The 15118-nt window shown below is 31.7% G+C and overlaps 4 protein-coding genes across 13 annotated transcripts; 1 reads left to right on the forward strand and 3 right to left on the reverse strand.

The window, feature by feature from the left end:
- Positions 1-2289: 2289 nt before the first annotated feature.
- On the reverse strand, positions 2290-4620 carry RpL28 (ribosomal protein L28). 6 transcript variants are annotated; one of them, XM_034319094.2, is made up of 10 exons: positions 4479-4620; positions 4134-4230; positions 3818-4060; positions 3644-3735; positions 3399-3465; positions 3296-3334; positions 3070-3110; positions 2832-2875; positions 2597-2648; positions 2290-2410 (listed from the first exon to the last, which is right to left on the reverse strand). In XM_034319094.2, exons 2-4 carry the CDS (start codon positions 4218-4220, stop codon positions 3649-3651), a joined length of 417 nt encoding a protein of 138 aa, XP_034174985.1. In that variant the 5' UTR covers positions 4221-4230; positions 4479-4620; the 3' UTR covers positions 2290-2410; positions 2597-2648; positions 2832-2875; positions 3070-3110; positions 3296-3334; positions 3399-3465; positions 3644-3648. The 6 variants fall into 6 exon arrangements, with proteins under 6 accessions (XP_034174985.1, XP_034174834.1, XP_034174511.1 ...); XM_034318943.2 differs by lacking the exon at positions 4479-4620 and adding an exon at positions 4328-4351 and having other exon boundaries at positions 2601-2648; XM_034318620.2 differs by lacking the exon at positions 4479-4620 and adding an exon at positions 4328-4351.
- Samtor (S-adenosylmethionine sensor upstream of TORC1) lies at positions 4609-5765 on the reverse strand. Of its 2 annotated transcripts, XM_034318351.2 has the most exons (3): positions 5624-5765; positions 4885-5548; positions 4609-4803 (listed from the first exon to the last, which is right to left on the reverse strand). In XM_034318351.2, the coding sequence occupies exons 1-3, from the start codon at positions 5753-5755 to the stop codon at positions 4616-4618; spliced, it is 984 nt and encodes a 327-aa protein (XP_034174242.2). In that variant the 5' UTR covers positions 5756-5765; the 3' UTR covers positions 4609-4615. The 2 variants fall into 2 exon arrangements, with proteins under 2 accessions (XP_034174242.2, XP_034174147.2); XM_034318256.2 differs by having other exon boundaries at positions 4609-5548.
- Positions 5766-5844: 79 nt separating this feature from the next.
- Ubc7 (ubiquitin conjugating enzyme 7) lies at positions 5845-6828 on the forward strand. Its single transcript, XM_034318481.2, has 4 exons — positions 5845-5985; positions 6109-6190; positions 6262-6380; positions 6460-6828. The coding sequence occupies exons 1-4, from the start codon at positions 5931-5933 to the stop codon at positions 6717-6719; spliced, it is 516 nt and encodes a 171-aa protein (XP_034174372.1). The 5' UTR covers positions 5845-5930; the 3' UTR covers positions 6720-6828.
- On the reverse strand, positions 6602-14903 carry LOC117601298 (uncharacterized). Of its 4 annotated transcripts, XR_004580712.2 has the most exons (10): positions 14208-14903; positions 13739-13832; positions 13463-13653; positions 11595-13394; positions 11339-11507; positions 10857-11252; positions 8552-8798; positions 7615-7660; positions 7378-7516; positions 6602-6740 (listed from the first exon to the last, which is right to left on the reverse strand). XR_004580712.2 is itself a non-coding variant. In XM_034318021.2 (6 exons), exons 3-6 carry the CDS (start codon positions 13577-13579, stop codon positions 10858-10860), a joined length of 2481 nt encoding a protein of 826 aa, XP_034173912.2. In that variant the 5' UTR covers positions 13580-13653; positions 13739-13832; positions 14412-14902; the 3' UTR covers positions 9957-10857. The 4 variants fall into 4 exon arrangements, 3 of the variants coding, with proteins under 3 accessions (XP_034173912.2, XP_034173836.2, XP_034173989.2); XM_034318021.2 differs by lacking the exons at positions 6602-6740; positions 7378-7516; positions 7615-7660; positions 8552-8798 and having other exon boundaries at positions 9957-11252; positions 14412-14902; XM_034317945.2 differs by lacking the exons at positions 6602-6740; positions 7378-7516; positions 7615-7660; positions 8552-8798 and having other exon boundaries at positions 9957-11252; positions 14208-14902.
- Between the last annotated feature and the right edge of the window lie 215 nt (positions 14904-15118).

A 15118-nucleotide genomic window follows, 5' to 3' on the forward strand; every position in this document is an offset into this window, starting at 1 on the left:
CTTTTAAAAGGCTTAGGCAAAAATGGTTGGAAAGTTTAATATAAAAAAATGATAAATAAAAATCAACGAAGTAGGTGGAAAAGTTTCTAATAGTCTGAAGAAGACACCGACTCCCATCTGCAAATAGGATTCACTTAATATTTGTGAAAAGTTTTCCGAGTTGTGAAAGCGGGATAACGGAGAGTGCGAAGATCTGGGACAATATTAGTTAGAGCAGTATTCTTATCTTTAACTCACTTAGAATTCTTTGCTAAACTGCATTGTGCGAGATGCCACGCTACCGTGGCTCGAAACTTCCAGGTAAAAGTTTCCTTTATTATTCATTGGGCAAAAATTCCGAATGTTTGCCTTTCGATTGCAAGGTTTGCCGATTTAAAGTCACCGTTCGAGCCTGAGACCGCAACCGCAAACTTTTCAAAGTATCGGTGGAATAAATAAATTGTTCATCTACGAAAGGGTAGATAAGATGCGATCGGTGGTGGAACAATGGAAGCAAGTTAAAGAACGTTTATCAAGAACCGGAGAAGGTTGCAGGAAAGAAGAAACATCGTTTCCATTACAGGAAGATAGTATTCTAATTTACGTATTCAGCGGAATCTTAGCCAAGAACGTTGACCCTTTTCAAAGGATATTTGAAAGCCTCCGGGTAGGTAATACTGCAGTCTCATCGCGTGAACGTATAATCGGCGATTTTTGTGCCGCTGATGGTAGGAGGGGCAGCAGAAGCATAACGTCCAAAGGAAGAAGACGAGTTGGCCATGGTAAGGGAACCGAGCGTGGAATATATAATGTTTTAATTTCGCGGAAAATCTGATGATGTAATTTCAGGAGTAGGGCGACGCCCAGCAATTGTTTCAGCCGGCTTTCACTCCTGCATTATTCATGAATCTTTTCTTTTTTCCTCGTCTCTACGAGAGGACCGTTTCTAACTTCTCTCTCTCTCTCCCTCTCTCTCTTTTCTTCCCTTTTTTCTTCTTCACCATTCTTCCATCCTTCCTTCCTTCCTTCCTTCCTTCCTTCCTTCCTTCCTTCCTTCCTTCCTTCCGACCTTCCTTCCTTTCTACCCCTTTCCATCCCTTTCTACCACCTCCTCGTTTCTTTTACATCTTACATCTTTGTTAGCCACTTTATTTTTCCCTCTTGGTTTTCCCTTCCTTTGCGATTTCTTTTATACCCTGTCGCTTTTCCTCCCTGCTTCTTCTTTTCGTCATCTTACCACCGTTCCTCTTCTTCTCTTATATCACGCATGACCGTATACTCTCTCTCTGTTCATCACGGTCCACTTACTCTTTGCTAGGGGTGTAGAGAAGTGTTCGTGGCAGGCAGGCAGCAATGTCTACACCACCGTGAAACCTTCTGTCATTGCAGCCTTATTTTCCTTCTTTTGCGGCCGAAAGCAGCCGAGGGGCACACCGGAGGAAAGACGCTTAAGAAAATCGATCGAGTCGAGCGTCCACCTCGTAAGAAAAACGATGGAGTTCCCTTCTTCAGTGAATTATGAAAATCAGTGTCTCGTTAAGCTCTTCTCGAGGAGGTACCAGAGAGTACACCTTGGTACGCTCTGCTTTTGAGGCGACCTTTATGGGAGTTGAATATGTTAAGAACAGTGATTGTTATGAGAAAGAAAATTTTGTATACTGGGGTGCAAATTAGGCTTGTTAGTATTGAGAAAACCTGAAGAGAACCATTAGTAAAATGTTTGAAAATTTTAATGCCTTAGGCGGGCAAATATGGAACCTGCCTAGTCAGTCTGTCTTCGGACGTCATAGAGGTGGGGGTTGTACTCTCTATTTCGACCACAGCGCCATCTATACACAAACGGCTCAAACTACTCAACACGTTATCAATCGATTTTTTTTTTCAATAAATTCCTGAGATCCCTCTCAGGCCTATGTGTCTCTTTATTATGAGCATATAAAATTTGACAGATACAAGTATTATTTGTATTCAATCGGTTTTTCGATATACCGGAACACTAGCGCCATCTATCAGGAAGTAGCTGAAACTAGTTACCGACTTATCGACTACTCGGTTCCGCTGTTTATGGATAGATGGCGCTAGTCGATGTAACATTTTCTTCTTTATCGACATTATGGTATCTGGGGTATCAGGGACCCCGTTGAACTGGTGACGCTCTGCATACCGACCTGGTGTCATCCTGGGGTGTCTAGAACCCCATAGTAGTTTGTAACACAATAAATACAAGTAATACAAGTAGTGTATAATGCAACCAATTATTTTTAATTCATTTTCCGATAATAATAATGTAGATAACGGGAAACATAAGAGTAATAGAATTGAAAGATAGAAATTTCATTTTATCTTAAAACATTATTTCAATGTTACAAAGTTACATGTAATGAAACATTGCCATTTTGAAGCACACCATTATTTTCAGAAGATTTATGACCTGCAAAGGAAAACGTACATGTGTTACAAACATTTCCTTACAATTTAAGTAGCTAAATGAGTTATGTTATTATCAGAAGTAGCAAATTTATGATCATGACACTCATAGATCTTGGTGAATGAATCATCATATGTATATGAAGTGATTACATCTATCATAAAGTAAATAATTAAACAAATATATTACCTACTTAGATGTGCGTCCATTGAACTTTTATATTAAATGTATTCAGAACCATCTGCAAAAAACGAAACACTATTAATGTTATTCCTGTATTAAACAAATTAGAACTGTTATTATGAATGAATCAGCTAGCAAATACTGTAACCAATCATGGCATTCAGAGAGTTTGGTGGTATTGAATTTCATCATTAAAAAAAGTTAGTACTGTATAAGCCAGATACAGGTATTCTATACTTACATGTTCGTACATTTCGTTTTTTGGCAATACCTGGGTACCTCAAACTGAAATTAATTTATCCTGATTAGTAATCTTGTCTTGTCGCATATAAAAGCGATTTTTTTTTTAAAGAAATTATTTCAGATAGCAAATACAAGTCCTAATCAGGGCATTCATAGATCTTGGTGGTTGAAAATTTCATCATAAAAAGATCAAAACTATGTAAATATTAAATAAATCCATATTTACATTTACTTACATATTATAATATCCACAAAACGTCCAATTTTCCAACTGGATCTGAAAACATTATTCTCATGTTAGTATTAAAATATTTAATTAAGAAAGTGGTAGAAAATATACATCAACATCAGATAGCAAATACAAAATTCTGATCATGACACTCAGAGATCTTGGTGGTTATGGTATCATCATAAACATCAAAAAATTTATAAGTATCAAAAAAACAAGTGAATGTAACTTACCTATGTAAAACATAGCTCTTTAATATGCAACCGACGAACCTGTAACCATAATGATAGAAACAGTTATTTAAACATATTATTTATTATATGTACAAAATCTTACCTTTCATTGAAAAATGTTTATCCCTATTTTTGCAATAAAATTATGGAAATAAGTACACTGGACACAGCTGCAAAGGAGAAATGTTATAGTATTCACTTTAATATTTAAATACCTGTAGCATGATTTGTAATAATTTATCTTCAATTAATTGCATTTCATTAATATATACTAAAGTTAAACAAATCTTCTTTGCAACATATGTCACATTTATACATTTACATTAAAACATATGTTTATTAATGTACATAGATTAATCAGCCTTTTTAGTTGTACGGGTCTTCTTTGCAGGTAAAGGCTTCTGGGAACGCAGAACAGCACTGGCACGACGTAATGCAGCCTAAAAATAACCCATTTAGCATTGTAATAATTACTTTTCCAAAACACCAAACTAAAAGCTTTCCTATAATAAATCAATTTACCTTAGAAAGATCTACACGGTATTTGTTCTTTGTAAGCAATCTTTTCAATTTATGTAAAGAACGGCGGGCTCCAGCTTTCATTGTACACCGTACAGTGGATTTTGCAGGTTTTTTAAGTGACCTTGGTTTTTTATAAACGACTGTAAATCCTTTTTTATCAGGAGTGTCAACAATACCCACGCTTTTCCTATGAATTAAACCCGAATAACGATAGCTACTCAGATTGGTCAAATTGTTAGGTTCCTAAAATTTTATACATAAACATTTAGAACCTACGAACTTAAACGTTTAGAAAGAATACTGAGCTAGTACAAACCGTGGAAAATGGTTTGCTGATATTACGCTTTTTAAGAAGAAAGGCATTGTTATTGCGAATAATCATCCAATTTAAATGAGACGACATCTTGAATGGTCTGAAAATAATTTCAAACTTAAACATTCAGTTTTTACTATTAATTTTACTTATATCAATTGTAATCCCAAAATTTAGCAGCTGAGAAATTAACCTACATCATTATTACCAAAAATACAACAGTTATTGATACAATTAATAGTTTTTATTATTAAAAACAAAACACTTATTTAAACAATCTCATGAGAAGCTTTAATATATACAAAAAATATTATTTATAAGTATAATATACAGCAAAAATGAACTCACCACGTGTACGACCAAAGAACAGAAATAAGAAAGGACTGCTCAAGATGGATGATAATTCTATAAAAATTAACAAATGTCCCTATGAACGCGCATCCTCAAGCAAGGTTACCACTACGTTAAAAGTTAGTATTTTTTTGTTATGGATCAAAAGGTAATTCTCCAAACATAGATGTTATTTCATCTGAATCATATTCTTCTTGCTCTTGATGTTTGATTTCATCAGATTCATTTCTAAAATCTTGTGGAATATAAATTGCGGTACTATCAAAATATAAGGGATCATCGCTGGATAAGTTTTGTAAATTTGCCCATCTTGTTGCAACATCTTTAAATATACATTTTCTAAACACAATACAATGCATATGTCGTAGTTTTTCATATTTTATCCTCATAAATCCTAACTTACTTAGTACATATCTCCATGATTTCATAAGTTTAGCATTAGCATGAACATGTTTTGAATCAGGAGTTATAATGAAAAGTATACCACCAACTTGCAATAGATCATAAGCTTTTTTGCAGCAAATATATCTTTGTTTTGGACATGGTAGATATTCCAAAAATAAAGAAAATACAACTACATTAAAAGAGTTTTGTGGCAATAGTAGAACTTCTTCCTTATTATCAGAAAGTATTTTCTCTTTTCCAATATGAACATTCAAAAAGTCACAACCCAAAACTTTATCTGGTATACCATACAGATCTATTGCAGTTACCTCAAAGATATTAAAACTTCCAAAAGGGTTATAACAACTTCCTACATCTAACAAAGCTATTTTTTGAGCAAAGAAATCTGTGTTGTTATCAAGGTATTTTGGTATTGGACTTTCCTTATTTTCAATGCTTGAATTATAATGTATAGGAACTTCAGTAGATTCTAGATTATTTGTGTTAATTTTTATCCTAATACTTTCTTCTCTATTATTATATTTTTCACTTCCACCATTTAAAAAGTACTCTTGACATTGAAATTTAATCCATTCTATCCTAGAATGAGTTGAACTTTCTGTGTTTAAATTATTTTTCATCCAATATGTAGTTGCCAATTTTTGCATAGAATGGGCATATTCCTAAAATACAAATAGGTAACAATTTAAAAAAAATATTATACACAATCAGTATAAAAATTTAAACGGAAATCAAACCTGTAAAACATCTTTACGTGTTATATGACGATTCCATGCAATCTCAGGACCATGATCCTGAGCTTCTTTTCGCAACGTGGCATGAGTCTTTTTTATAACACCTGCTAAATATTTATGTTCTTCTGTCGCCATTTAAACCCTCAAATCAACATTGTATCTTTTCAAATTTTGCAGAAACAAGTTGTTGACTCTTAAGTTTTGTAAAATAATTAAACACAAATAAATCAATGATGATGATTTTGATCATTGTTACTTTTACCTAATGTTCATCTTTTGACATTTTCATAAAGTATCATTATTAACCTTCATGATCAAAACAATGGCGGGTTCTGCACTAAGACGATTAATGGCAGAGTACAAACGTGAGGATCAGATTTAATGTTGTACCTTACCCTTCATTTGAAGTTTCGCATAAAACTATTTCACTTACTTCTTTTTCTACTGAATTTTGAACGAGATTATAATAGATAATGCGTAACTTACAGAATTAACCTTAAATCCACCTGAAGGCATTATTGCTGGTCCAATAAATGAAGAAAACTTTTTTGAATGGGAAGCTTTAATCACGTATGTATTTAACTGCTGAAGATCTTATGATGACTTAAACACCATATTATAGAATCTAAATTTCTTTGCAGTGGTCCTGAAGGAACATGCTTCGAAGGAGGTGTATTTCCTGCAAAACTGATATTTCCACCAGACTATCCCTTAAGCCCACCAAAAATGCAATTTACTTGTGAAATGTTTCATCCAAATAGTAAGATCTGTTTGAATGAGATATTGTAATATTGCATTAAAATGACCTGTTAAGAATTAACAATTTAATTTTTATTTAGTTTATGCAGATGGGAGAGTATGTATAAGTATATTACATGCACCTGGAGATGATCCAATGGGCTATGAAAGTAGTGCAGAAAGATGGAGCCCAGTTCAGAGTGTAGAAAAAATATTGTTAAGTGTGGTAAGTATGTTAGCAGAGCCAAATGATGAAAGTGGAGCAAATGTTGATGCTGCCAAAATGTGGAGAGAAAATCGGCCAGAATTTGAAAGAATTGCTCAGAAGCTAGTTAGGAAAACTCTTGGTATTCCACCTTAAATTAGGATGTTTAATATTTAACTGGAAACAAAAGTGTAATTAAAATGTCATGTGGTTCAGTGAAAAATATATGTTGTATTTAAAATAATAAAATTTTATTTAAGTTTAATTTTATATGCTTACAAATACATGTTTCACGCTTATGTATGTGATAAGAAGTAAACAAGTATTGCACTGAGAGAAAATGGTATCTAGGTATGTTAGTTTCAAAGAATGTATCATATTTTCAACATTGCAGTACAAACATGGGTAATCAAATACATATGCATTTGTTTATACTTCGAGTACTCTTTATTGTAATAAATTAATCAAAAACAGAATTCTTTTCTTGTGCTCATGAAGTTTGAATTGTTAAAATTATTTGTACTATGATCACGAAAATAGCATGAAGTATTCATTACTGAACAATTTATAATTAAGTCATTTTGCTGTAATGCAGAAAAATATTGTATTTGCAAAAGGGTCATATTACTTGTAAGCAATTGAAAAATGAAACTAGAGTAACATCTTAGATAAATATATTATGGAAATTGTTGGGGGTATGCTAGAATTGATATATTTAAAAGTTGTAATAAAATCAGTTGTTTCATAACAAATTATATCAACTTATTTCTAAATAAAATAATTATAAATAAAAAAATATAAAGGTATTTCTTACTCAGGTTTCATTTTCCTTATAGTATTACACTCCTTATCTTATTAAAGCCTCAATGAATCATTCATACCCCTATTTTTCTGATTATCATGTACTCCTCTCACTCTAATAATCGTCGACTTTGGTGATAAATAATAACAGACTAGAACAAATAAATTATGAAATTATAGATAAGGATATTAAAGATTAAGGATAATCATTAAATTTTACTAAAGTGAAAAATAACAATGAACAGCTTACATATTTTGTAATATTCTTCTATTAAAATTACGTTTGGATCATATCTCTGAAAAAGATGAAAAACAAATGCAAGTATTCGTAAGTAAATTGATATTTATTAGTAAACAATACTGAAGTCCAACTTAAAATGCAATATTTATGACTAGCACTTGTAAATTATGCGTAACAAACAATAATGATTTCTGTACCAATATATTATAATCAAAGTACAACACTGCTTATATTTTAAAAATGTATTCCTTATAGTAATCTTTAAATATTTTATTTCTTTTATTATTTTTACTTATCCAAAATGAGTTTTTAAATTGCTGTGTGATATTAATGTATAATTGATGAAGTGTACACTTAAATAGTTATAAAAAGCACAAAATTGATAAATCAATGTTGTACTTTGAATACAATTATAAACTTTGGTATATAACAAATAAATTATTACCCTATGCCAAGTGCATCTTTTTATCAAATATCAAATACAATAGTATCCTAACTAAATGAATCTTTCTTGATCTTATTTAAAACGATATTTACTTTCAAAGAATGTTAATATCCCTGATTAATACAAGTATCTTTCTTTCACAACTTTTATATATGTATTACTAATAATATCACATTTCAATATCAGAAGTTTATTTGTAAATTCAATATTTTTTACATGCCTACTTGTAAAAGGCATTATAAAAATGTAAAACTATTAAATAACATATTTCTTTATGTATAATGACACAATAAAAATTTCAGAAATATATCATTCAGTAACACTTGGCATAGAATTGTTCATATATTTTTCTTAATGTTGATATTAATAGTCATAAAACATAATTAAATAAGGCATTGATATTTTTCAGTAATGCAAATTTTTCACAAGAACGCGTATGTGCAATTTATATTAATGTAAAATACATTTGTTATAAAATGATACTAATTCTGCTCTACATACCTCCCTCGTCGGCTGAGGTATCGTGGTGCCTTTAACCATTAATTATACGCACATGCTTCACATATGTTTAAATTCATCCTTAGACTTAGTCTTTTCAATCTGGTAATAGTACTTATATTGCAAAATCTACCACGTGAATATTGAGTATAAAATTTGTTTGTGTAGTACTGCGAAGTTCAAGAAAGTGCAAACAAAAAATTCTGAGCAATATGTATATGTGGTCTTCACTATTCCATGATTCATGAAGCTGCATAGGAAAAGCAATTTAAAGACAAAATAAAAACAAACATCTATTAATTAATGTGTCTAGTAACAGTCAGTACACATTTTGTATAAAAACTTTCTCCCCTTCCTTGAAAAATCTATTTTTACATCAGTGCTTTATAGTGAGCTCTGTATAACATTACAGAATACAAAATTTATCAAAGTAATATCTCCATTTCTGAAGACGAGATTGTACACCTCTTCAGGAAAGGGATAAAAATAAAAATATATGTCGTTATAATTTACTAAATTTTATCTGAAGCTCCTTCCTACTTTTCCATTTGGTTACTCGAAATTGCAAATTGAAAACTTTTCATCTGATTTATATTAATTCTTAATATTAAGTTATAATCTAAACTTTATATAACGATTACAAATAAAATGTATATTTCGAAAATTTATCCGAAACTTTTAAAATTGTCTAAATAAAATTAAATACAATATAATTAAATTCGAACAAGTGCTTAGCACGATGTAATCTTGTTGAGTTTATCTGAGCACAAGAATAAACAGTGACTTCGATTACCTCGATTCAACCGCATAATTTAAGGAATCAGAATTCTATAATTTATAATTTTATATAGCACCAGTCGCTAATCAGTTTTAATAAAGAATTTTTTACCTTTCAAGGTAAATATTATCAAATCTTATTTAAAAATTGGCTATTAAAAAAAAAACGAAAACTGTGGTACATTAAAAGAGATTGCATGTTGTAACATCAATTAATTATTTCTTATAAACTTAAAAAAATCAAAAAATATATATATATATAGCTAATATGCCAAGGATTCAAAAATCCTTGATGATTTAATATTATTTTACAAAGTTAAGCAATATATATAAAAATATTTACATTATAAAGCAATATAAAATAATAAAGCTGTGTTCCACCCAAAGATTATTCTCAAAAACAATTATACAATAATTTATAAGAAAATATACATGATGCTTAAATGAAGATATTTATAAAGTATTATGATTCCATTAGTTCGTTGAATATTTGTTCTAAGTTAATCAGTCTGTAACAGCTACATCTAAACTTAAAAAATGATACAACAACATTGTTAAACTGATTAATATTGAAATTTTCTGTAGTTGACAGACGCGATAACTGATATTTATATATGCCAGATTATATCTTAATGTACCATTAGTCTACGACTTCTTTTTTTTTTTATAATTGCTTGTATGTGTATCATATTAAAAACTGATTCATTAACTCTGTATTTGATCATCCGATAAAGTGGAATATCAAATGTAGGCTGTACTGCATCGAGTAGGCTTCCCTATTAAAACACGAATTTTAGAATTCTATAACGAATAATGAAATGCATAATTGAATAATCTCTGGTAAAAACATAATTTGTTAAACAAAGTTTAATAAAAAATGAAAGTATTTACGATTTTGATATCCAATTGAAGACTGCAATATAAGATATATGGCACATAAGGAGTTATTTAATCACTGATTTACATTATTATATATGAATATTATACATTCATTGGATCATATGAAATTGTAATTTGTTATGTTAAAACAAGAAACAGGAACTGAATTGAAAGTAATATATCGAATTTGTTAAAATTATTTTACACGTGCTCTGGAAATCATTTTGACAGAATTAAACGACCGCAAATTCAAAGATCAAATTGTCAATTTATCTGTGCACCTTCAATAGAATTACGCGAATATGCATTCTAATTCAAAATTATCTTTTAATGAATATTATTTTTTGTTTTATATCTTTTTTAGTACTTTTATGCTTTGTAACTACATTGTTCATAATTCTATATACGAGCTGCGTGGAACGGATTACCCTTCTTTACAAAAAGATGTTAGATATTACGTCTGAAATTTAAGTTTTTATATAATGTATGTAGAAATCAGCTATTTTTTTTTTTCTTATATTTCATCATGATATTGCTTAATAAAACCATATGAAACAGAATTGTATAATGCTTTAAACCTTAAACTATATGTACTAAACATTTGGCAAGTATTTAAAAAAAAAAACATAAAAAATAAATTATACGTTTGTACCTCACGATAGGCCTTGTGGTGTGAAACAAATCTTCTCTAATTCACCAGTTGAAGAACTAACAGGAGATTCAGCTCTGTCATCTTGTTCGGCTAATTGTTCGCTGTAGTAATGAGGCATACTCAGGTAATCGATGAGCCGCCGAGGCAGAGGTAGAGTTGGAATAAGATCCCTGCGTACGATTTTCAATATAACAAATCTACACATATGCTGTAAACTCTGAACCTGTTTGAATCTTGACACTGGATGAAGAAGTTGCACACGCATTGGACCTAACACTGGCCGTCGATGAAGAAAAAACAAGTATCGTCCACTACGCGAATGTTCTACCGCATTCTCAATAAAATCGACGATCGTATGGGACTTAAATTTTGTGCAACTTCCAAAGCTGAAATTACCTGTACAGATAAGAAAATGAAATATTTAAAGTAGCAACATGGAAATATAAAGAAATATTCCTTCTATCAAGAGTAAAAATACTTACCCTGATCATGCTCTATTCTTACATGTCGCACGCAACTGTTAAGTCTAAATGATAAAGAGAAAATATAATGATCATCGCTACTATCTCGCACAATGAATGACCCATCTGGTTCATTGGACAGTATTTTCTCTGCAGCTTCACCAGATATTGGGCCCCAATACCATCCATACTATTTTAAAAAGAGTTCGTGTTAATAATAAAAAAACAGCTTAATATTAAATGTATTAACGTGCAGTGAAAAAGATAAATTACATACATCTTTTACTTTCTCAATGCTAGCAGCAAAATCCATACTAGTATCTTCTGTCGGCTCCTCTTCGACTTTTGGCGCAGGTGGAGGCATTTGCGGCGGTATAGAAGTTGGACTCTCGCATTTAGATACCATCGTTGTAAGCGCATCTTCTGCTTGCTCTACACCACCTACGTGTCCATTACTTTTTGGTAATGGTGGTAATGCACGCTTAAAAAAAGGTAGCTTTTGTACAGAGGGATCTACCTCTGAGGTAGTATTATTATTATTAGCATGTTGGTCAGAATCAACACCCTCTTCCTCTTCTACAATTTCACCCTGTACAATGCTATTTCTTTTTTCTACGAAATGGTCTGGAGAACCCAAACGTCTGAATCTAAAGATATTGCAAAGAGTTTGTTTCAAATTTAACGAGAAGTTTCGTTGACCCTTCTTCATCTTTTCTCTTTCAGAATCAACCTTCTCCTTATGTGGTTCCTCTTTTACCTTTTTATGTTTAATACTAACAAATGAATTCTTTTTATGTTTCTTAACATTACCATTATTATTATTGTTATTGTTATTATTATTATTATTGTTATTGTGAATCAGTCCATTGCTATTTTTGTTTGAGATTGGAATATCCATCGCTGAATCTGTATGTGGATTACTATACCTATTGTTATTATTTACACTAATACCTTTTGGCATTGCAAGGTGTACAGGTGTATGACTTATTGGAACTTTATCGCGTTTTATTTTATTTTCACTAGAATCACTGGAGCTTGAGTATAGCGTTTGTAAATATTGACGCACTTCGTGTAAAGTCATATGAATTGGTTCACCGATATTATGCATGTGACCATTGGATGTTCGGGATGCATGTCGACCAGATGTACCCGGTACACTATGACGTTTACCATTTCCAGCTTCGTTGCAACATACGTCTGATAGCAGTCTCTGGGATTTTATAACATGGGTAATAGCACGAGGTTTCCCACAATAATGCCTTGCCTGTTGAATATGGGCTTCTAATTCACTCTGAGAACTAGCGGATACATTTCTTCTTCTTTTACGATGATGTCTATGACGTTTAGGCCTTTGCGGCGTTCTAAGATAATGCAAAGGTCTAACTACATCTATTGGTACAGTATAAATGTCAGAATCAAAGGGCACATTGTACATATCACTGATCTCACTGGTCGTTAAAACGTCGTGTGACATAGCAGATGTAATAAAGCTGCTATCATCTGCTTTGTGACTCAGTCCTGAGGTATTTATTGAATTATGAGAACTGGACAAACGAGAAGAAGCTAAAGAACATCGTGAATTTGGACGATTCAATGTATTGTATGGAGTGATCAAAGTAGTAGCCCCTTGACACGATGAAGGTGTTAACAAGTCCGTTGCCCAAAGACGTTTCGAATTGTATACACTACGAGTTACCACCGGTATATGATTTGTTGCGGGTGCTATTCTTCCTTCCGGCCATGATATTCTACAAGATATTATTAATGCTTCTTCAATTGTTGACTGTACTAAAGTCTCAGCATAATCATCTATTAACTGTGGAACTTTTTGTCTCATTAATTGTGCATAGCTAAGAATTGGTGCAGACGAAGATTCAGAATTAGGAGGAGAAGGGCTATCTTGAAATTCTGGTGGAGGTTTAATAGCTACATCAACCACTTCGACTTCTAGCTTTCCATCAGCATCAGTCCAACCTGGTCCTTTCTTCAATGTATTAAAATTTTCACCGCACATACCATCTGAGTAATCAAAAGAATCTTGCGATAAGGATTTACTTTCTACATCGCTTTCTTGCATCTGAAAAGATTGATATCATTTCATTTAGAGAATACAACATATGAATACTATATTATAACAAATTATACCTCGATTGCAAGATGTGCTCGAACAGAATCACTAGAAATGGACCCTCCAATTCCACTGCTACCAAGATCACTGAGAGGTCCAGTAGCGCTTAGTGAACATGACGGTGGAGAGTCCATCTCAACACTTGTAATTTATTTGTTTGCTAAAAGATTTATAATAGCCAAAATTTTTGGAAACTCCACATTGTCCCCTAAAATTTTACAATAAAATTCTTTAATATTCAATGCTACAAAGTGTTTTCATCTACAAGTTTTAAGCTAAGCAAAGATTCTTACCTGAAAATAGCAATTATGGGCAATACATGAATGTTTCATGATCTTCATGATTACATGCGTGCTTGTACTTTTCAAATGGTCCATTATGAAGAAACTGGAAATATATTAAAAGAAAAAGAAAAATATACATAAAAATAATTTTAACACAATTCATATAATAAAATTTAATATTTGTCTTTCTCCTATAATTCAAATAAAATCGTTTAAGTTATTACAAATTTGAATTCAAATTTAAAAATTTTTTTCAAAAAAATAATGTATCTTACATTTAATAAATTTGCAGTATTGAATATTGGGAGATAAGTCATAGAAGGCTTGTTTTGCGCAGCAAAATTGTACGAACATACATGAAAGAATAGAATCAAGGGAGAAAGATATTTTTACAAAAAGTATTTGGTGCTGTCAAAAGATGTATGACATGAAAAAACAATATGTCTTGATATCACTTTAGAAAAGAATTTAGACCCACGTTGGCGTAGTACGGACAAGAATCGAGATATCCTTCGGTATGATTCATCTTTTAGCTGTCTATTGTGCGAAATGTTCGAAATATCTTGATCAAAGTACATGCCGTACAGTGAGCACTTTAATATCCCGGCAAGGTTGATGTTTGCGTCGTAGATAGTAGCGGACTATGTTTGACGTTTCGAAAGTTAAAAATGGATTTACGTACTTATGCTAGGTTACTCGCAACTCGATTCTATTCACGTAATTTTCATCAATGAAGCAAAGTATAAAAAAAACGTTCATGGTTGTCACATAATGTCCGTTCGACAGACAAATCAATATTTAAAAGACAAACGCGAGTCCTTCACGTTACAGTTTACTCCATGTCAGTTCCGTTCCCACATTCCGTCTGTCATGCCGAAGAAGAGTTCTATTCGAGTACTTTCCGGGATCGACGGTGTATTTCACAAAAGGAGGAACCGCAACCACCAATGTGATTGCATAATTTAAAATGGTTTTATATTTCAGTCATCCGTTTCAAAGTAGCCAACACACCCAAATGAAATTGTTTAATTTTGCTATATATTATGACATTCTTTTATTTAAACTAATAAAGGAAAATATTAAAAAGAACTCGGTCTTTTATGATTAACCAGACTCTATAAGGCTGACTTGATTTTGCATTAAATTTCGAAGACAGACTAGACACGTTAATGACGATACATTAGATGCTTGAAATAATTTATTGTAAAAGTATTTGTTAGTAAAACGATTATTACTGAATAAATATGATGAAAAGAACGCACTGAATTTGCTAGTATTAAGTTGTCAGACATGAACATTTAAAAAACTCCCTACATACGACCGGGCATACCTTTGTTCTCGAGGGATCATGATTTTGGGAGTCTCAGAGACCATCAGGTGAAATTAGAT

Source organism: Osmia lignaria, chromosome 9 (genome assembly GCF_051020975.1).
Source record: "Osmia lignaria lignaria isolate PbOS001 chromosome 9, iyOsmLign1, whole genome shotgun sequence".
In the NCBI taxonomy this organism is placed as follows: domain Eukaryota; kingdom Metazoa; phylum Arthropoda; class Insecta; order Hymenoptera; family Megachilidae; genus Osmia; species Osmia lignaria.